This window comes from Nyctereutes procyonoides, unplaced genomic scaffold (genome assembly GCF_905146905.1).
Source record: "Nyctereutes procyonoides isolate TBG_1078 unplaced genomic scaffold, NYPRO_anot_genome, whole genome shotgun sequence".
In the NCBI taxonomy this organism is placed as follows: Eukaryota; Metazoa; Chordata; class Mammalia; order Carnivora; family Canidae; genus Nyctereutes; species Nyctereutes procyonoides.
In genome coordinates this window covers 37,876,147-37,897,882 of record NW_026575133.1, presented here as the reverse complement: position 1 = coordinate 37,897,882, position 21,736 = coordinate 37,876,147, and the positions used below count along the sequence as shown (strand labels likewise).

Below are 21,736 nucleotides of genomic sequence, written 5' to 3'. Positions count from 1 at the left end.
GGCTGATCTGGGCCTCTGGGAGCCACAGGTCACGGTCAATGCTGCAGGATTGTGAGGCCAGGAGTGAAAAGGAAGCCACTGCAAGGTCATGACCTGCCTTAGGGTTTTAAAGGCTGGTTCTTCTTCCTTGTGGTGGACAGATTGTCCGCAGTCCCTGTGTTCATGCCATCGTGTGTTTCCTTCCCCTTGAGTGTGGGTGGGACTGGTGGCTGGCTGGTAACCAACAGAATACAGCATGCGTGGTGGCCAGATGTCACCTCTCTGATTGTTCTGTGCGGTTGTAATTCCCACCTTGCTCCCAGACTCTCTCCCTTGGTGGCTCTGATGCAACACACTGCCAGACTGGGAGGCCCACGTGGCAAGGATCTGGGGTGACTCCAGCCAGCTCCGAGGCCCCACAAGTAACCGTGTGCTGCCAGCAGCCACAGAGCTTGAAAACCGATGAGACCTTGTCTGCAGCCTTGGGGGACCCTGAACAGAGGATACAGCTAAGCCCAGACTCCTGATCCACTGCAACGGTGAGACCCTCTATGAGGTGGTTTGAGGCCTCTAAGTTTGTAAGCCAGAGTGATACTGTCAGCAGCCGTAGATTGTGAATACGCTGAAACAGGTCTGGGGGGCAAGGGCGACTGCAAGAATGAGTGAGGAGGCCACGCAGTCTAGGTGGGGGCTGATGTGGCCCAGACCAGACCCAGTGGCAGCGAAGACGGAGGACTGAGCAGTGGGTGGGTTTGGGGCATATTCTGAAGGTAAAGCCAATGGTATTTTCTGACGGAATAGAAGTCGGGCTGAGAGGACAGAGTCAGGGTCATGGCTAGGACACGGGCAGGGTGGGGTCTCCATCTGCTGGGATGGGAAAGGCTGTGTGGGGCAGCTCTGAGGGAACAAGGGTCTGGACGTGTGGAGCCTATGAGGTCCCCTGGACATCCGAGTGATACCGAGGGGACTGCCAATCTCCAGGTCTCTCGGGGCTGGGGACTCATATTTGGGAGTCAATGAAGCCTGGATGAGACAGAGAAGGCCCAGGAATGCAGGCCTGGGCCCTGGGCCTCTGGCTGTCAGGAGGTGGGACAGAACAGGAGGGACCAACAGCACATTTGGGTAGCTTCTATCAGCACTTCCCAGCCAGGATTCCCCCCCCCCACCCCTTTTCAGATGATTGCACTGCCTTCTATACGATGTAACCCAAGTCAGCCTCAAGATAGGGCATTTGTTGGACAAACTTGATGATTCCACAGAACCAGGGGAGACCACTACAAGTCAGATGGCCTTTCCAGCTGGAAAGGGCGATGTCCTTGGGTCCCAGGGACAGGTCCATTCCCTACATCGGCTGCTGCTTCTTGCCTGTATCCTGAACATCTTCAGTGTGATGACTCATGGTCATTGAAAATGCAGTGTAATCTTTCAATAACCTCATCTAGTACATGTATTGAAATGAGTTGCAAAGAACCTTCCATAAGAGTATACTCATTATTAACACTTTTGTGCTCAGAACTTGATACCATCTTCCTGTGTAATGCTTCCAACAGTCCTACAAGGTAGGTACTAGTATTGTTGTCAGTGGATTTTGGAGAAAACTGAGGCTCGGCAAGTTTCAGTGACTTGCCCACACAGAGCCTGGCCCAGAGCAGCTCCAGAACCTTCGGGACCCATGTGCAGCTGAGCCGATAGTTGTCAGAAGCAACTGTCGGTGAGGTTCCAGTGATAAAAATGTAAAATAAAGCTCAAGACGCAATAGAGAAGCATTGGGTGGCTAGATGTATCATGAGCATCGTATTTTCCTGGAAATGAAGAAAGCCGGGTTGCTGCCGCTGGTTAGCTGTGTGGTGCAAGCGAAGTGCTTGGTCACTGTGGGGACCTAGCTTGCTTTCTTCTGCCAAATGGTGTAGTTGAACTAGGTTTATTCCTTCAGTTGTTAAAAAAGAAGTATGGCGTGGCTATTAGACCATTTCCAAAGTTCCTTTCAGCTCTAGACACTCTTAAGATTTATATGTGGCGGAAGTTGGTGGGGAAAGGCAATGTTAGTTTCTTACAGAATCGACTCAGTGATTAATGTTACTTTCTTATAAAAATATATTTGACGTAGCCATCTGACTTTATAACCCTTTTATTGAGGAAGCTTGTGGAGAAAAACACCCGTGCCTTATTATATCGTTTGGTTAGCAAATGTGAGGTACCGACCGTTTGGTAACGTTAGGGCCTATTAAAAATTTATGCGTATTGTCAAAAATTCTTGCATAAACGTGAAAATGACCAGCTCTAGAGTCTGAAGTGATTTAGAAAGCAGAACTACTAAAATGATAAATATTTCCCTTGAGGTCTGACACTGTGCTTCAATGGGTCCCACCATTTCAGACTCCCAGGACAGAGATTTATCTGTGTTTCATCAAGTATGAAAAATATATGGGTGGAGGGGTTTCCGGCCGGTCCCCCCACCAAGTCATCCAGCTACCTCCATTAATGTCAGCAGACTCATAAATTTCTCCTGTGTTCTAAAGAAAGCAGCTTGTGCCACTGCACAGAAGCCCCCCAAAAGTGTCACTTGCTGCCTATAAATTCACTTACACTCCATAAAGGCAATTGGCTGCACATGGACTTAATTACCATGGCCCTCCTTGGGAGACGGAGGGGCTCACCGTTTCTCAAAGGAGAGGAGGAAAAAGTAGTGTGCAAAAAGCAGGGCAGTTCCATGGTGGCACGTTACAAAATCTGATTTATTCACTGATGTTTCTACTTATTAGTGGGATATTATAAGCAGTTATCACTCAAGACGGAAGCTTCCTTCTTGATTGGAAAGCACTACCTTTGCTCACGCCTGAATCCTATGGGGACCTCCCCGCCCTACCCTCCGCCCATTCTTATTTTATTAAAAGAAACAATATGCGAGTGATTGCACAATTTACTCTTTTGATTCTGGTTTACTCTTCAGTTGAGAAAATGACACATATAGCCTATATATGTTATATATTTCACCTTTCTGTCTTAAACAGTTATTTGTGAAGAAAAATGTATACCTAGGCAAGAGCCGGTCACTCTAGGAAGGAAATGTGGAGATTTCTCGTTCAAACAGACTGCCATCAGGTTCTGTTCCCACACTCATACTTCAAAACCCCAGCGTCTTCCTCCACCAACCATTCCTCACTTAAAGGAGTAAAGCGTTCCCTTGTCTATCTCAAGGTTCTGGAAAGCCTAGGAGGGTAGGCCATAGGAGGAAAAGTGTAAGTTAGCCAAAACAGATGTGTATGTTTCAAACTCATTTCTTAGGTGCCATTAAAAAAAAATCACTTATAAGCAGCAACAGAAGAAATCACAGAAAAGGGCAGCTTTAGGGCATAAAGGTTAATTCTGAAGATTCTCTGAACTTCTTTGGTCAAGTAGCAAATACAGATTTTTTTAAAATGATCTTATTTATTTGTTTATGAGAGACAGAGAGAGAGAGAGAGAGAGAGAGAGAGAGAGAAGAGAGAGAAGAGACACAGGCAGAGGAGAAGAAGCAGGCTTCATGCAGGGAGCCCCATGCGGGACTCGATCTCAGGACCCTGGGATCATGACCTGAGCCAAAGGCAGACACTCATCGCTGAGCCACCCAGGTGCCCCCAGGCAAATGCAGATTTGTGAAGCACAAAGGCAGGATGATTTCTGTCCGAAGGAACACACACATGTTGACATATGTCACCATATGACATGGAAGTTAAGAGCTAGCTAGAACAGACAGAGAGGCTCTCGATCCAAAGAACACTCAGCTTGTCCTCCGTCACTGTGTCCTCGTCAAAGCACTAGAAAGCAGATGGTCCAACGTCATCTGACTTTCTCAGTTAGTGACCTCAGTCAGTAGATTTGGGGGCTTTCACATTCCCAGTATAATACTGGTTTTTGTTTTACTGGTGCTCTGCTACTCCTTCACATGATTCCCTACACATTCCCCTTCTCTAGACGGTGTGCAAATGGTGGCAGTAACTTTGGCCCAGGGCCACTCAAAGTACAGATGGGAGTGGAGGCATCAGCATCACCCTGGGGCTTGCTAGAAACTCAAAGTCTACACCAAAAATGCAGGCAACAAGAGCAAAAATAGACAAGGGGGAGGATATTAAGCCAAAAAAAAAAAAAAAAAGCTTTTGTATGGCAAAGGGAAACAATCAACAAAATGAAAGCCAACCTATAAAATGGGAGAAAGTATCTGCAAGCCCTGTATCTGACAAAGGGTTAATATCTAAAATATACGAGGAACTCCTGTACCTCAATATCAAAAAGAAAATCACCTGTTTAAGAAATGGGCCAAGGAGCCGAATAGACATTTCTCCAAGAAAGACACACAAAGGGCCAACAGGTATTATGAAAAGATGCCCAACATCACTCATCATCAGGGAAATGCAAATCAAAACCGCAGTGAGCTATCCCCTCACACCTGTCAGCATGCCTGGCACCGGAGGTGAAAAATAATGAGAAGAGGGAACCCTTGTGCACTGTTGGTGGGAGCGTAAATTGGTGCGGCCACTATAAAAACACGTTCTCACTTTTGGGTATATACCCAAAGGAGATGAAATGAGGACCTCAGAGTTGTATGCACGCTGAAATAATAGAACAAATATATATACACAGATTCCTAAAGCCCTTGTCATTTCCTAAGTGATCAGAGCTCTAGGAGCATCCTTTGTTCTAGTATTTGTTCTTTGACCCCATTTCCTCACACAGGGGCTCGTAAATCCCTGGGTGAGAGGAGCGCCTTTTGTTCTACTGAAATGATGTCGGGTGGGCTGCTGACTGGGGCTCACCCCGAGGGAGATGGAGGCATGAGAAGCTTGGAATTTTCAATCCCACTCTGAAGGGATGGGAATTGAGTTAATGATCAGTCAGGCCTATGTGATGAAGCCTCCAGAAAAACCCCCAAAGTACGGGGTCTGCAGACAGTCGGGGTTGGTGAACGAGCGCAGGTGCTGGGAGGGTGGCGCGCCTTCCCCCATACCTTGCCCCACGCAGCTCTTCCATCTGGATGACCCTCTGTCTTCCTTTTGCTACAGACTGGTGAACATGTTTCCCGAGTTCTGGGAGCTGTCTTAGCAAACTACTGAACCGAAGGGGGGAGTCCTGGGAACCCCAGTTGATAGCTAATGGGTCGGGAGTACAGGTGACACCCCGAGACTCGCGAATGGCATCTGAGGTGGGGGAGCAGGCTCGTGTGACCCGGCCCTCAGTCTGCGGGGTTGGGTGCATCTCTGGGTCGTGTCAGAACCACGCTGAATTATGGGGCACCCAGCTGGTGGCGAGGATGACTGCTCGATGTGCAGAAAATGCACACACCTGGTGGCACAGGTGATGTGAACTTGTGAACTACTGTGAGTGTGGCAGGCGAGTGTGAGTCCAGGGAAGAAACACGGGAGGAAGTTTCTCGTGGCGCGCCCGTGCTCACTGCAGCATTTCTCGCAGTAGGCAAGATCCGCAAACAGCCTAAATACCCGCTACTGGGTATGTGGATAAAGAAGAGCGGGTGTAAACACACAAGAGAGTATTATTCAGCCGTAAAGAAGAAGGAAATCGTGCCGTTTGCAATAACACGGATGAACCTGGGGGACATGATGCTAAGTGAAATGAGCCAGACACAGATGGAGAAATGCTACAAAATTCTACTTGCACGAGGAATCTCACATGGTCAAGGTCCTAGGAGCAGACAGTAGCATGGTGCTTGTCAAGGATCGGAGGGGGGGCCGGTGGGGAGAAACGAGGTGGTTTTTAGTCCAAGGATAGAAAGTTCGGTTGTATGGATGAGCAAGTCCTAGAGATCTACCGCGCGGCACTCGGCCTGCAGGTAACAACACTGCGCCGTATACTTAGACATTTGCAAAGACGGCAGATCCTATCTTAAGTGTCTTTATCACACACACAATAAATAAAAGTAAAAAGAGTGAGAGGTGTTGAAAATTGAAAAAAAAAATGCAGAGTCTCAGTTCCCATCCAAGACCTTCTGACGGGCGGGGCCCAGCAACCCGTGTTTTTTTAAGAGGCTTTCTCGCTGATTCGGATGCAGGCTCCAGTTTGAGAGGCACTACAGTCTGGCCCAATATATATTTTTTAAAGATTTTATTTATTTATTCATGAGAGACACAGAGAGAGCGAGAGAGGCAGAGACACAGGCAGAGGGAGAAGCAGGCTCCACGCAGGGAGCCCAACGCGGGACTCGATCCCGGGACTCCAGGATCACACCCGGAGCCCAAGGCAGGCGCTCAACCGCTGAGCCCCCCAGGGATCCCCAGTCTGGCCCAATATTAATTACGACCTTCAGCTGGACCTTCAGCCATTCCCTGCCCACTAGCTCAGCTCTGACTCGCGTATTCCCTCTGCTGAATCCCAGGCCCCGTGCTTGGTCGGGAAAGGACCAGACGAAGACATCACTGCCCTGCGCCCTGGAAAGCCTGTGGTCCCCCCGGAAAGCCTGTGGTCTAGCCGGACAGACAGAGCAGCACAGCAGAGTGGAGGGCCCGGGGGGCCGGGGGTCTAAGCTGGAGGGGTCCCTGGCCCACGGAAAGGGCGTCTCTTCACCGCACTCACCGGAGAGCCTCAAGGCCCGCCTTTCAACCTGGCTGGGCACCAGATGGGCCACCGGATGGGCACTGTATGGGCCACCGGATAGGCCACCGGATAGCACCCTTGGATGCTGAGTGCTCTGAATCTGCTGCAGCGGGACGGCTGGCGCAACCCGTGTGACTTCACGCGGCGGGGCGGGAGGTGCACCTGTCCGCGGGGCCTCGGTGGGTAACGCCGGGCCCTTATTTTCCCATCCCACCTCTTCTTATGTCCTGGGCTCCACCTGATGTGTTTCGCACCCAAAACAAACGCAGAAAAGTCATGCACCTCCCGGTATGAGTCACCTGCCCGGTATGAGTCCCATCCCCTCTCCAGACCACAGCTGCTCTTGAGGATTTCCTCGAGGATGCAAACTCCCCTCCCTGCGTGACCGAGCATCTCCCTGTCCCCCGGAGGCTTCTTTGTCCATTCTGAAAGTCATTCATGCTCCGTGTAGGAAACTTGGAGTATAAAGGAAAGAACAAGCCGAGATCCGCTGTTGCACCTTCTAGTGATTTCTGTTCTCTGTCTTTAAAAGTCCTCAGAGGCACCAGTTCTGAACCCTGCCCTGAAACCAGTTCTGGTTTTACAAGACATTCACGTTTCTGCAAGTCTTCATGCAGCCGGGTTTCAGTTCTGCCAGTAAATACTGAGGTTTTAGCCAACTTCTCGCTTCTCTGAGCCCACTCTGGAATCTATAAAATAACCGGGGCACCCCAGGTCTCTAGAATCCCACGGTTCCTCTCCCTCCTTCTCCCAGCACAGAACCATCAGCGTGCTCACTGTGCAGATGTGTAGGAGGAGGGGAGAGAGAAGGAACCAGAAATAAGGAAAGCCCTGGGTTTCCAGGTGGTGTCTGACGAACCAGGCGGCCTCAGACAACCGTCATCCTTTCCTACAAAATGACGCTGCACAACGGAGTCAAGACACACGGGACAAGCTTCCTGCTTCTGGAATGCTCGGAACCAGGAGACACGCTTGGTGTTGTGGGAGCATCATGGCCTTTGGAATCCAGAGACCTGAGTAGGAATTCCAGCCCTGCCTCTCTTGAGCCATGGGCCCCAACAGAGCCACTGTTGCAGACTTTCTAAACCCTGGGATCCCGAAGGGCACCCATGGGGAGATCCTGGAGCAGTTTCTCGTGTGGGAGCGTGGTGAGGGCACGTGGGCAGGGACCAACGGACCTGCTTCTGAAGGAGAGGGTCGTGGTGGAGGCTGGTATGGGCCCGAGACCGCTGGAGGCCAGAGTGGGGAGGGACCCGGACAGCTCTCCGCGTGTGGACAGGACATTGATTTTCCCACGCCAACAGGGAACCAGTGTTCTACCTCCATCCAAACCACTCACCCTCAGCGAATTTCTGCTCATGGCCCAGGGCTCTGCTGGGCAGTGGGTATGGCCACACAGGTTCTACAGTCCCCTCCAGTGTGAGCTCCCGGAGCCCAGATTGGCATTAACCGGGGGAGTGAGAGAAGGGTCCCTCTGGATCCAGATACCTTAAAGCGACAAAGCTTAACTTGCAGAATTGTGCCCCAAAGGGCGAATTTTACTGCATTTCAATTATATCTTAATTTTAAAAATGAAATGAGCAAACAAACAACACCCCCCCCACCCCCAGCCCCAAAACAAAGCATTCCAAGACCTCTTCCAGAGAGAATGCACATTTGCTGGTGATCTGTAGACGTGTCACTGCTCTGCCTGGGGATCTGAAGCACATTCCACGCTGTCTAATTTCTGTTTGCCTGCCCTGTTATTAACCCCTCGGCTCGGCCCTCACCCCCACCTCCGGCAGCCCCGCCTCTCCCCGCTCCCCCACCAGCCAGTCTCTCTTTCTGGAGATCTGCAATGCAGCGTTTTGAAAAGATGCTTACAGCTGGGAATATGAAGGCCCCGCTCCCTAGGAAGGAAAACTGCAAATTTTGTGTCTAGAAAATAAAGGCCTCCCTCTGTGCTTGAAATAATCATGGAGGGTGTGACGTGCACCACACAAGGCTCCGAGGATTTTATATGAATTAGTCTCTGTCGGCCTACCTGTGAGTTAGGCGCTATTAATAATCCTCATTTTAAGGTGAGGAAATGGGAGGCCCAGAGAGGTTAAGTAACTGGCTCAAGCAAGGTCACGCAGCCTGTAAGTCCTAGAGCTGGGGTTTCAACCCATGTTGCCTGGCTGTACAACCTCTACCCCCGTGTGTGTGATTTATAATGTGTATGTTCATCATCAGTAAGATCACATAATAACATTAAGACAGTGACTGTGTCTACTACATTCCCAGCCAGGCCCACCCTGCTGAGGACCAAGATCATCCCAAGTCCCCAGAGCCTTCCCTCTTAACCCTCCCTTCCAACTGACCATGTGCTGGCCTGAAAAAGGGACTAAGGCTACCTAATTTACATCTCTTCTAGATCCCTTAGGAGTATGTGGACTAAAAGGAGTCGCTTTAATCCGAGAAGTGGCACTGGGCTGATCCCAGAGCCATCGCTCTGTCTGGGGTGTTACTCTCTGTACTGAAGGATGAGCTGGACGTCAGGCATAGTTTCCACACGCTGCGTAACAAAATTTAGATGGAGAGGAAGTGGCAATGGTCCTTAACAGGACAATTTGCAAAGACCCGAAGGCCTGGGGTCAGCCCTAGTTTTCAGGTGTCCTGATGCCCCTGAGGCCGATGACACAGAGAGCTGCATCTCGGGTGATGGGAGCCCATGGTCCCAAGGGCTCCATTCTCACTTGCAATCCTGAGGGGTTGCAGGAGGGCACTTCCAAGATCCCTTGATGATACTGTCAAATCAAGCTTATTGATGGATTTTGAAATGTAATGACAGCTTATGACAGGTCCCACGCCAAGAGAAATGCCAACGGTAGCAAGGTATTTTCTGAAGGCCAGTGTCCCTATGATTGCACTGTCCAATGTGGTACCGCTCGTGACATGTGGCTATCGAAACTTAAATCTGAATTAATTAGAATAAAATGAAATACAAAATGCAGATCCCCAGTCATCCTAATTACCTTGCACGTGCTCAATAGCCATACGTGGCTTAGGGCTACTACCTGGACTATGAGGAGCCAGGCTGATTCCAGCACCGCAGAAAGACCGATGGGCCAGGACTGGCTAGAGCAAACTTGTGTAGCTCCCTCCTTCATCACGAATGCCATACCACAGTTGGTGAAAAGGACACTGCTTCTCTCATAGCTGTTGAGGGTTATGATCAACTGAGTAACGGTTCCCAAAGATATGGGGTCATCATCCCTGGGACCTGTAAAGGTACCTTACATGGAAAAAGGGTCTTTGTAGATGTGGTTAAATTAAGGCTCATGAGACAGGGAGATTATCCTGGATTATCTGGGTGGGCCCTAAATGCAATCATCCCTCAGGGGACAGGAGCACAGGACACGCAGAAGAGGAGGAGGCAGGGTGACCCCACAGCAGAGCCTGGAGAGATGAAGCCACAAGCCAGAGAACATTGGCTGCCTCCAGAAGCTGCAAGAAGCAGACTCTCCCTTAGAGCGTCTGGGGGTCGGGGGGCGGTGTGGCGGGGTCACAGCCCAGCCTACACCTTTGATTTCACACTTCTGACTTCCAGAACTGGGAGAAAATAAATTTCTTTTGGTCTAAGCCACCAAGGTTGTGGTAATTTGTTACAGCAGCAACAGCAAATTCATGCAGGGGTTCAATTACCGTGTGAAGCACTGGGAGCTCCTGGCACCGAATGCTCAATACATGTTACTCTCTGTTATCATTATTATTTGGGATTAATACACACCGAATGTATCTAGTCTGCAAATGGTTCTAGTTACAAGGGAGGGCAGTGGTGAGCTAGGGCAGTGGGCGGCCACATCTGAGCGGGGGCTCGGAGGGTATGAAGAGGGATGGAAGGTTAGGTAGAAGGAGCTGGTGCTTCCTTGACAAGCAACTGAAGCACCCCTACCGAAACTGTGTTCCCAAGATGACAATATTTGACAAAAACAGCTATTTTGATTAGTTCAGCCTGGACCAAAGGACCCAATAAACACAACCGCCTGACTATCCGGAAGGTTCTCAGCTCCTGGAGCTTAAGTGTTGAACGAAGGGAAACAGAGCACAGGAAGGAGCATCAAGGTGAATGCAGCAGGGAGCCTGGAGCCTCCCCCACCCCTTGCCCCCCACTCCCCTGGGTGGGAAGGAGCCAGAAGAGTAACTAGGGCGACGGGGAGAGAGAATCTTTACCATGACTACATATCCAAGGAAATCCAAGAGAATCATGTAAAAGACTAATTAGAAATAACCTGAGAGTTCATGTAGCTGATGGTGCCAATTCTATACAACGTACAACTGAACAACTTGGGGAGCACAGTGAAGAATATTGTAGTAACTCTGAGGGGCGGGGGATGAGGGGGATTGCACCTGTGGCGAGCGCCGCATGATGGACAGGCTTGTTCAGTCGCTATGTTGCACACCTAGCATATTTTATGTCAACTCCATTCCAGTAATAAAAAAATACGTATGTAAGTAAAATATATAATAACAGAATATAATAACAGAAAATGGTATCTGGAGAAAATCTCATTTAAAATAGGAATATGCCTACAAAATTCATAACATCAACAAGGAATTTCTGGGCCCCAGGTGTTCCATCTGCACTGTCTCATTAGCCACCCTCAACCACCGCAGGTGGCAGGTGTGGTGACCGCCCAGTGCACGTGGCCAGGGTGGGGCTCGGAGGCTCCCAGGGCACGCAAAGTGGGCGATGGCTTCTCAACTGCCGTGTGATTTCTCTCTTTCTGTGTCTCTCTTCCTCTTTTTTTCAGGCTTTCTTTCAGGCCGGTGAAAAAATCAAAGGCACACGATAACTGAGAAGTCAGTATCATAATAATGTAACCGAAACAGCTTTAGTATCAGTAACACAGGTGACTTCCTTTTAGAAATTGCTTAAAAGGGTGACGTCACAGAGCGAACCATACAGGACAAGACGGTTCACAGAAGAGATGCTACGGACAAAACCCAAAAGGGTCCGCCCCCCCCCCCCCATTAATAAGATGGATTCGAATGGAAAGATTACCAAGAGGATTTTTCTTTTATCAATTTGGCAAAAGATGAAAAAGACCGTCATCGATTCATCCACTAGTACACCTGTGCCCTAGAAGGCTAAGCAATCATTAAAAACATCTTCTGGAAAATATTTTAAGGGCATGAGAAGACCCAATGTTAACTTTCAAAAAATTAAAAAAAGATTCATAGAAGTGAAATTAAGTACCTCCGTGACACAAAAAGGCGGAAGGAAATTCACTGAGAACTTTTACAGTAGCGACCTCGGCCTGCCGAGATCAGGAATGGTTTTAATTTTCCTCTCTAAACCCTTTCCTGTCTCATGCATTTTCTACTCAAGCATGTGCTGCTTTTAACATTGGCAAAACAGGATTCCTTTAAAGTAATTCAAAGAATGACTTAAAAACCAAGTCCTCGCGTAATTTGGCAGCTCTAAGTATTGATTAAAGGAGCCCAGAATACGTATTCTAAATTGTGGGAGCCTAGATTGATTGTAACTTCTGGTAACCTTTCAAGCGGTCATTGTGTCCTCTCAGAATTTAGCCTGAGGACTGAGTTTTATGCTTCAAAAGATGATTTTTGCTTTTTATTTGTCTATGATTTAGAAAAGCAAGGAAAAGGATTTTATCAAAGTCAATCAGATGAATGCAATCCAATTACGAACCTAAATTTGCAAAAAATAAAAAAATAAGAAAAAGAAAATAAATTTGCCTTTGACCCGGTGTTACTTTATTTTTTAATTTTTTTTTATTGGAGTTCAATTTGCCAACATAGAGCATAACACCCAGTGCTCATGGGGTGACTGGGTGACGGGCACTGAGGGGGGCACTTGATGGGATGAGCACTGAGCGATGTTACTTTAAAAAAGAGGAATCTTTATGTCTTTGCGAATGATACCCAGCACACCTGTGGAGCTGCTCTAACTTGGCCTCCAAACCGTCAGGTCAGTGACGTTGGGATGAAGTGTTCTCCAGGGACTGGCAGCGAGGCCTGGGTCTCCAGGGGAGCCTGCAGCCCCTGGCACGATGGAAGGGGCACCCCCTAGCCTACACCAGGGCCTGCCAGGGTCTCCCGTGAGCCTTCCAAAGACACCTCACATTTACTGCGAGCCTCATGTCAGCCTATTCTTTTATCAAGGGATGATCTCCAAGAGTATAATGCAGGCATCGCATTAGCCTACTTTTTTGAAAATTAGGATTTTAAAATTTTAAATATTTATTTTGGATGATCTCAAATGGATTGCTTTCTTTCTTTGCTTTCTAATATATTTGTAATGAGGCTTTTTTATTATAAAAAATACTTTTTTAAAGAAAAGACTCCCAATAGCACAGAATATAAAATAAAAAGTAGTATCACCACACTAGTCCCCAGACGTAGCCATGCTAACAGTTTCCAGTGTATCCTTCCAGAAATTTCTCCATGCACATACAAACATGTTTAATAAGTTAAACATGTGTATGAATACGTGGGTGTATGTGGGTATATTTTACAGATTTCAGCTTATTCGGGGTTATAACTGTACACGGTGCTTTCGACTTGGTTTTGTCACCTACCAGTAAATTGGACTTTAAAACGTAAAGCATCGTTTCGTTTATAGGAAATGTATTTGTGGAAACCTATTCTCTGCAGCCCTCAGAGAAGGGGAGGGAAGTTCCTGATGACTGGGGTTCATGAACACATGCTGTATCTTTCTCACTATAAAAATGAATTTTATTGTTAACCTATGTGATTTCATCAGAAGATTCATTTCTTTCAAAACTATGCCTTTCCACCTAAATTTCCACGATCACCCCCAAATCACCCCAAGTATATTTCCTCTGGACACAGTTATGTAATTGGATAAGAGTGGAATGCTGCGAGACCGTGGCTTGGCGGTTCACTGCTGACACGTGGAGTTCATACACTCCTCCCTTCTCAGCACCAGGCTTGTCCTCACTGGGTTTGCCACTGACTGGGGGAGGGGCACGTGAGTGAGCACGTGGCTACAGCACCATAGAAACAGTAAAGGCCTAGTGTAGAGGTCTAAGCAACCTGTGTTTCTTCACAGCCCCTTGGGGGGTAGGTGTGAGTCTTGTCCTCAGAGCACAGATGGGGAAACCGACCCACCGGGAAACTACGTGACCTGCCCAAGGCTACACACTGGTCTCCAGTCTGTGTTCATTATGCAAACGTTCAGGGGCAGGAATGGTGGGTGCAGGGCTAGTCGGAACTCAAGCAGGAGACAGGGAGGAGTTCTGGAGGGAGACTCTTTAGGGAGGGTTTTCATAAAGAGTCTCAACTTGAAAATGAAGGTAGTGAGGCAGAAGAGGGGTAGGAGGAAGCAAGAGGAGATGGATGAGTGAGGACATTGCCTGAGTCCTTGAGCCTCAGCCTCTAGGGCTCTTGATGGGGGAGGAGGTGAATGCTGAGACCCTAGCAGAACTCCCAGAGCAGCTGAGTAGAATCTAGGAACATCTGGGCTGTGCTTCTCTTCCTGCTGTGGGCAGCATGGTGGATGGGGTTGGAGCGGGTCGGATGGCAGTGAGGAGGAGGGGACTCGGTCAGTGAGGGTCTGAAGGAGCCTGCCCATGCCCCAAGGCTTGGGCATGACACCACCTGTGCTCCTGGGGGATGTGGGGGTCCCAAAAGAACCAGCATCCCAGCAAAGGTGTGCTCAGAAACAAGAGGCCGGGATTGCGGGTGCTCAGTGACTGGGGGCCTGTGGCAGAAATCACGGAAGGAAGCCCTCAAGGACCAGGTGGGATGGCCACCCTGTGTTGGGCCAGATAACTCCACCGCATTCCTGCGGGACCTGGCCAGGGGATGGACAACAGCACGTGCCCAGACATCGTTCACTCATTATCCAGCCCCCAGTGGTTGGCGTGAGGGCTTAATCTGCCTTTGTCATCAGATGCCATAAGGAGAAGAGTGGTACAGTACTCTTGAGAGGCATTTGCATTGACTCCAAATATACTCAAAACAGACAGTTAACCTGAAAGGGACTATTTCAAACCAGAAGACACTGAGTACCTATGATGGGCAAAGCTAAGTTTTTCTTAGTCTGTGAGCAGAAGAGGGGACAGTTCAAGGATGGGAAGTTAGTGATGGGAATACTGGGTTTTGATATTTGGATAACAGAAAAACATGCTATTTAAGAACTAGAAAACACTGATATCTTTGCTGATATAACACCATTACATTTTAATGGGATTATATATAATTAATATATATATATATATATACACATAAAGTGTACAGTTTGATAAGTTCTGACTATACCCATGAAACTGTGACCAGAACGGAGGGCGGACGGAACAAGATGGAGAAAGGAGAGCCAATGTGCACATATATGCCTCCCTCTCTGTTAAGAGCTTTATTTACCTCGTTTTGATCATTCTTGGCACAGAAATAATACAAATATTTTAAATATCTTTTCATTGAAAATGTCCCATTTTGCTATAACATATCCTTGACAACAAAGATATAAAAAGAAAAGCTCACCAGTTTAATCAATTTTGAAGGTTTAAAAATCATCAGGATTTTAAAATTGTATTTGTATAATAAAGGACAGAACTCCCCAGCTGAAAGCGATTAATTGCTATATCAAACATTCATAAAGTTTGTGATAAAACTTAAGTGTGATTGAGGGAACAGGGCATTTGAATCCCATACAAAGTTACCGCAAGAGGGTATATGATGGCTGAGATGTTTCTAAATTGCTCTAAAAGTAACCAATAGATAGTTGATATCTATTGCTGCATAACATGTTATATCAGAACACATTAGTGATGGAAACAATGCACGTTTATGTGGTCATTGTTTCTGTGGGGAGGGACCAGATGCGGATGAACTGGGTTCCCCTGCCTCTATGTCTCTCACCAGGCTGCAGACCAAGTGTCAGCTGGGGCTGTGGTCTCATCTGAAGGCTCACCTGGGGGGAATCCACAACCAAGGTCATCACGTGGCTGTGAGCAAAAGTTAGTACTTCCCAGGCTGCTGGAGTGAGGCCCTTGGCTCCCTCCTTCATGGGTCTCTCCCTTGGCCAGCTCAATGCAGGGCAGCCGAATTTCTCAGAGTAGGAGGTGGCGGGGGGGGGGGGCAAGAGAGGCAGGCCAGAAGGCAGTGACACTCCATTACTTTTGCCCCTGTTTTTCCTTCAGAAGGATGTTTTGGGTCTAGATCACACTCAAGGGGAGGACATTACAAGGAGCAAAAGGTGAGGTCACTGGAGGTCATCTCAGAGGCTGCTCACCATGGTTATGAATATTTTTTAATGTAATATTTTGAGGAGAAGTTTCATTTTTTGTTGCAGATAGTTACATTTTCCAGTTCTGATAAGCTAACCAAAGTTGGTATCTGAGCATCTCTGAGCCCAACAGGATGTGGCACATTACCCGTTAAATGGAACAGATGGCCAGGTCTGGCCCTCACGGCTCCTGGGATTGATCACTACAATCCACCCTCTTGTCTCCCCCTCTTGAAATAAAATAGATTTAAAAAATTTCTCTAATTAAATTTTCTACAAAATGTTTGTCCCACTGTGTAGAAACTTCTGTGTTCCCCGAGTGTTTGTTCTACTATGTGTGCTTCTCTAAAAACGAATACTTTCCAAAAATGCTCTTTTGTAAGCAAACTTTAAATCACTTAACATTTCACTTAGGAGCATTAAAGAAGATGCTTCATACAGGAAGGCCTGGGGCCTTGTCCCCAGAACTACTATCCACCCATCATTTCAAGGAGGCTCAGGGCCTCTGTGACAGGTCACAGATTAAGCAGCTGTCTCAGAGAATTCTGACAGAGCAGAGCTGTGATTGAGAATCTCAAGGCTCATGCAGGTGGAGAGGCTGACCAGACCCCAGAGGGGAAGGCCACAGGACCAGCTTGTGCCTGGACCCCTTGGCTCCAGACAGACCCTGGCCCATGAAATCCATCCATGACATTCAATTCCATGCAATCATAGGAGCATCCTATGGCCCTTATTTTTAAAAATACCAATACCAAACACCAGCCCAAAAAGCAATCTCATTAAAAAAAAATTAGTTCCTGAATGCTTAGCCTTGACATTTCACTCTTCTAACACAAAGCCCAAAGCTCCGTGAATCTATATGGACATGCTGCGGTGCTTGAACACCCATAAGAGCCTCAGCCTCTATAGAGGAGATGGTCAGGATAGAGCTCTGTGCTGCTGGCATTTACCTGCATTCGATGAACCAATGCCGGATCTGGTCTTGAAGGTTCTCCTTGATATCTGGACCTTCTAGTAATTTCAGGTCATCCTTGATTGTAACCAAGGCTTCTTTGTAGTTCGTCTCATGCTTTATCTGCATCTCATTCCTCAGAGAGGCCACCTTTTCAGCCTGGATGACTGTAGCACTGACTTCATTAAACAGAGGAGGTGGATTCTGAAAACACAAGCAAAAATGTTTGAGATCATAAAGGCTATTGTGCCGGTAAAGGGCATCGGGCACCAATGAAGTATGTCAACATCTTTGATGCTGCCTTATCAAGGCCTACAAGAAATACATACGAAACAAGAGAATCAGATCTAAATCCAAAGAAGTGATTCACCACCATGGGGAGGAAAGATGGGGATCCCTTAGTACTGTTTCCCAGAACCTGGGTGGCAGAAGCTAACTTGAAAAATGTATAGTCAATACATGATGAAAAAATACTGTTCAAATTCCAGAAAGTAAAGCTTTTGCAGATCTTCGAGGTTGATGGGAGAGCAAAGAATATAGAGGAAGAAGGATTTGAAGCGAGACTGGTGAAAAGTTTGGGTGCTCTGATTTCAAGAAAAGCTACCCCCAACCCAACTCTGCAAACATCCTTTCTATTGTTAAAGTTCTCCCAAGTAGGAAATTCTCAGATGACCCCACACATTCAGCACATTCAGTGCTAACATCTTTTTGTTAGAATGTTCTCCTTCAAAATCTGTTGGTTAGCAAGTCAACAGAAGCTGGCTATTAAGCACCAATCAAAAGCACAGCACTGGTCTATCATCAAACGCCTACAGGCGTGTAGCAGGAGAAAACACAAAATCACTTTGAGGGGCGCCTGGCTGGCTTAGTCAGTCTAGCATAGGACTCCTGATCTGATCTCAGGGTCGTGAGTTCAAGCCCCACGTTGGGTGTTTTCTACTTAAAAAAGTATAAATTGATGGGATCCCTGGGTGGCGCAGCGGTTTGGCGCCTGCCTTTGGCCCAGGGCGCGATCCTGGAGACCCGGGATCGAATCCCACGTCAGGTTCCCGGTGCATGGAGCCTGCTCCTCCTTCTGCCTATGTCTCTGCCTCTCTCTCTAGCTGTGTCTCTATGAATAAATAAATAAAATATTAAAAAAAAAGTATAAATTGAAATCAATTACTTAGAAAAAAGATATTCTTAAAGACTCAATTGATGCCCTATATCAAAATGAATTTCACATAGATGCAATACATAATTGTAACAAGTATGCATGTGGCACACACACTCACACACCCCACAATTTCCCTACGAATCTCTGGGAATAATTTCTCGACTAGAAACCACACTCGAGATGCCGTTAGAATACAGCACCCACTTAACAACACAAAGTCAGTGAAAAAGATGAAAAAAATTATAATACTTTGAAAATATGCCTTAGAAAGTCTAAGGAACTAATCCAATGATCTGAGTTCAGAATAATGAAAACGTACAACTTTCATGGTAAGAAAAAAAATGCTAAAACCACTTTAAAAGTGAATCTAGAATGAAAATTATAGGATCACTTGAAAGAACAATGTTAAGAACAAATGAAGTAAATGCCCTCCCTATGCAGGTGTTCAGGGCATGACTATATTATGTATCTTGTGCCAAAACACACAGAGAGAAATTTTCTTTATCTAATCATTTAAAAAAATACCCAATTCTTTTATCTTCCAGCGTTTGCATTTAAATGTATGAAGTGGGAGTTTATAATGCACAGAGCAATTTTTATTGGATCTCTCCAATGATTATTTTAAAGTTCATGGTTTTCATGAAGATGTTAAAATAGATCTCTACTATAAATGACCCAAATTTCTTCTTTGTCTGTGATGAATGTGCAAACGTGTTTTGAGGTCTTGCATCCATTTTCTGATCTGTCAACCAATCGCATGCTATTGCTTTATTCCCAATAATGTTAGTTGCTCTTATGGTAATTCAGAGCAGATTTCTTTGGCAGATGTACATGGATAAACTATAGTGTAGCTGGTCTTTCCCCCTTTCATACCCTAAAAAATGAAGCAATGAGTAGGTGGCTCTGATTTGGGTCTTGGCAATAGCTCTATGACACTATGAAGCATTCCGCCAATTTCCTAGTGCTTCCATGATCTCCGAGTGGGCAGAGAAATCTCTCAGCTCTTGCTGGATTTTTCTAATGATGCTAGTGGCATGGTGCTCTGTCCTCTGCATTCTCTTTCTACATTTCCTTGCTGATGTTCACATGCATTTTGGAGGTAGAAATGAGGACGTGACCATCCCATTGAACAGATGAGGACACTGAGGATCGTACCTAAGTGGCCCTCCCAAGTCATTCTACCTTAATGAAGAAGCTGGCAGGAAGGTTTCCAGATTCTTTCCGTTCTATGTTTCTCCTATTACACCATGCTGTGCCGTTAATATGTGTGTATTCATGCATGGTTCTTGGTATAGACTTTCTCCCACAAAAAAAATACATTTGGGGTCATTTGTAGCTTCTTTCTCTAGTCGCTTTTGAATTTAAAGGTTATAATATATTTAGGTCCTATGTTAATGAGCAGCTTTTCCTTTGGGCTAAAACATCTTTTCCTCGTTAGCAACTTTGGTCATATGGAATTCAAATTTGTTAACTCACCGCGTAAACAGCAACTCATTTAAAAATAAATTACGAATATTAGAGGGAAATAGAGAACATGATAATACACTATATATTGAAATACATCAGCTGTAGAATAATGCATCTTAATGAAGGCTTCCCATGTGAATAAACCATTATATTTACAAGCTTTCCACAGTTAATGACCCGGAACGGGATAGCGAAACCTACGTTGATAGCAAGGTCCTCTGTCAGCAAAAATATACATATTAATAATTGATGTTGCTGTTAAAATAGGACATCTGATGATGCTTCCCGGGTTTGTGGGGAAATAGGACGCCACGGTCCATTAACTTAAAATGCTTATCTAATGTTTGATGGGCTTTGTCTTTAAAAATCCTTGTTCGAATTAAGTCAGATAAAATGGACATTTGTCCACATGAAGATCTGTTCAATTTATCAGTCACAAATATATGGGCAGATGACTGATTTAACGCCGGCAACTTTCTCCAGAAGCCCATTGTCTTGGGGTGGGGGGTCGGTGTGGCTTCCTCGTGGGGCTTTGTTGTCACTGAGGGCAAAGCAAGGAGGGGAAGGGGAAGCATCTCCTCCAAGCAAATGGCCATCCTGTGAAATCTCTTGCTGTCGTCCACGCAGAGATTAATTAGTGCCAGGCCTACTGAACGCAGCGTGGGCTGGGGTTCATTAGGAAGCATTTAGAGGCAGCTCGGTGGGCTCCCCACTCCCGCCACGCGCTTCCTGCTCTAATTTTGCACACGGAATGAATGCCTCACGCTGTGAAGGGAGCTGCTCTGCGGTTGGGCCATTTCAAGACGGTGTGTGGGGTGCTCCTTAGTTTATGAAAATAAGCCATTGTGTCCCATCATTTCATTTAGAGCAACGCATCTCTATTTGCACGTCTGTTTATACAAATATACCTGCTTGTAAAGATGAACGCAGCAGCACGAGTGGGGAAAAGACTGTACGCAGAGCCACAGCCAATGGTTTTCTTGGGTCCTCTGCTCAGAGTGGTGATGGTAGGTCCTGGTTTTAGGATGCTGCAAGTTTAGTGGGTGCAAAACTATGAAATAATAATTTTTTTCCTTTTTTTTTTTCCAGCCCGTGAACCCAACTTCTAAACATGGTTTAGTAATTTTAAGATTTGCTAAATTAGGAGTGGAGCCGGAATGGTCAAGTTGAGTTTCCAACTGATTAGTGATGGAAGCTTCAGCTGCTACTTTTGTGTCTTACTTTTTAAAAAATATTTTTTAAAATCAACACATTGATGATGGCACTTCTGGGGATGAGGCATGATTTTAAGTGATTTACAAATATTGACTAATTCATTCCTCCTAATAAATTTATGAGTAGGTGGCACTATGATCTTCATTTTATTTTTTTATTTTTTAAAAAGATTTTATTTATTTATTCATGAGAGACAGAGAGAGAGAGATAGAGAGGCAGAGACACAGGCAGAGGGAGAAGCAGGCTCTATGCAGGGAGCCCGATGGGGGACTTGATCCCAGGACCCCAGGATCATGCCCTGAGCCGAAGGCAGATGCTAAATCTCTGAGTCACCCAGGTGTCCCTGATCTTCATTTTATATGAGAGGAAGCTGAAGTTTCTGGAGGGTCAAGGAGCTTGCCCAGCATCACACAGCCATTCAGTGGGAGACTGGGGCTTCGGCCTGAGGGCTGTTTCTGGCATCTCTGCTCTTACCCTCTATGCATGGCTTTGTCTTCTGGCTTAATGCATCTTGTCTGAAAATGGTTTTTTTATGGGTATTATAGATCATACTTTTTAAGAAAATGTGCATTTGTAATTTTGATAGATATTGCCAATCTGCCTCACAAACATGTTACTAGATTTATTATCCCAACAGTGTAGGACAGAGTCTGTCTTTCGACACTTTGCCAATATGGTGACATTAACCCTTTTAGTCTTCGCTGACTTAAATAGATTAAAAAAAAAAGGCAATTAGTAAGTATTTTTGGATCATGAATGATGTGAACAACTAAACCCATGATATTAAACCATTTGAGGAAAAGCAACAGCTAACACTCACCTAGTGTTCCCCATGTGCAATGTGAAAGCCGCTGTTTTAAAAGCTTTACAGATAGCAATTTCTTGAGGAATCAACACAAATCTACAAGCAAGGTGCTAAGACAATCTCCATCTTGCAAATGTGGAAATCGCGGCACAAACAAGTCAAGTCACCACCCCAGTTCCCAACAGCTAGGATCCCACAGATCCTAGAACCAGGATCTGAACACAGGCAGGCTGACTCCAGAGTTCTCAGCCTTAACAACTCTACTGGCTGCATTAACAGACTATGTAATGGGCCCTAATCCAAGATAGATACAGACAAATGTCCTGTCCTAGGATGGAG

At 46.3% G+C, this 21,736-nt stretch overlaps 1 protein-coding gene across 1 annotated transcript in view; it reads right to left on the bottom strand.

Annotated features, from left to right (window-relative positions):
- The window catches only part of IQCA1 (IQ motif containing with AAA domain 1), a 143,926-nt gene that overhangs the window by 92,129 nt on the left and 30,061 nt on the right, over positions 1-21,736 (bottom strand). Inside the window, exon 6 of the mRNA XM_055300336.1 lies at positions 16,753-16,958. Coding sequence (XP_055156311.1) covers positions 16,753-16,958 — 206 coding nt within the window. The remainder of the gene's footprint in view (positions 1-16,752; positions 16,959-21,736) is intronic.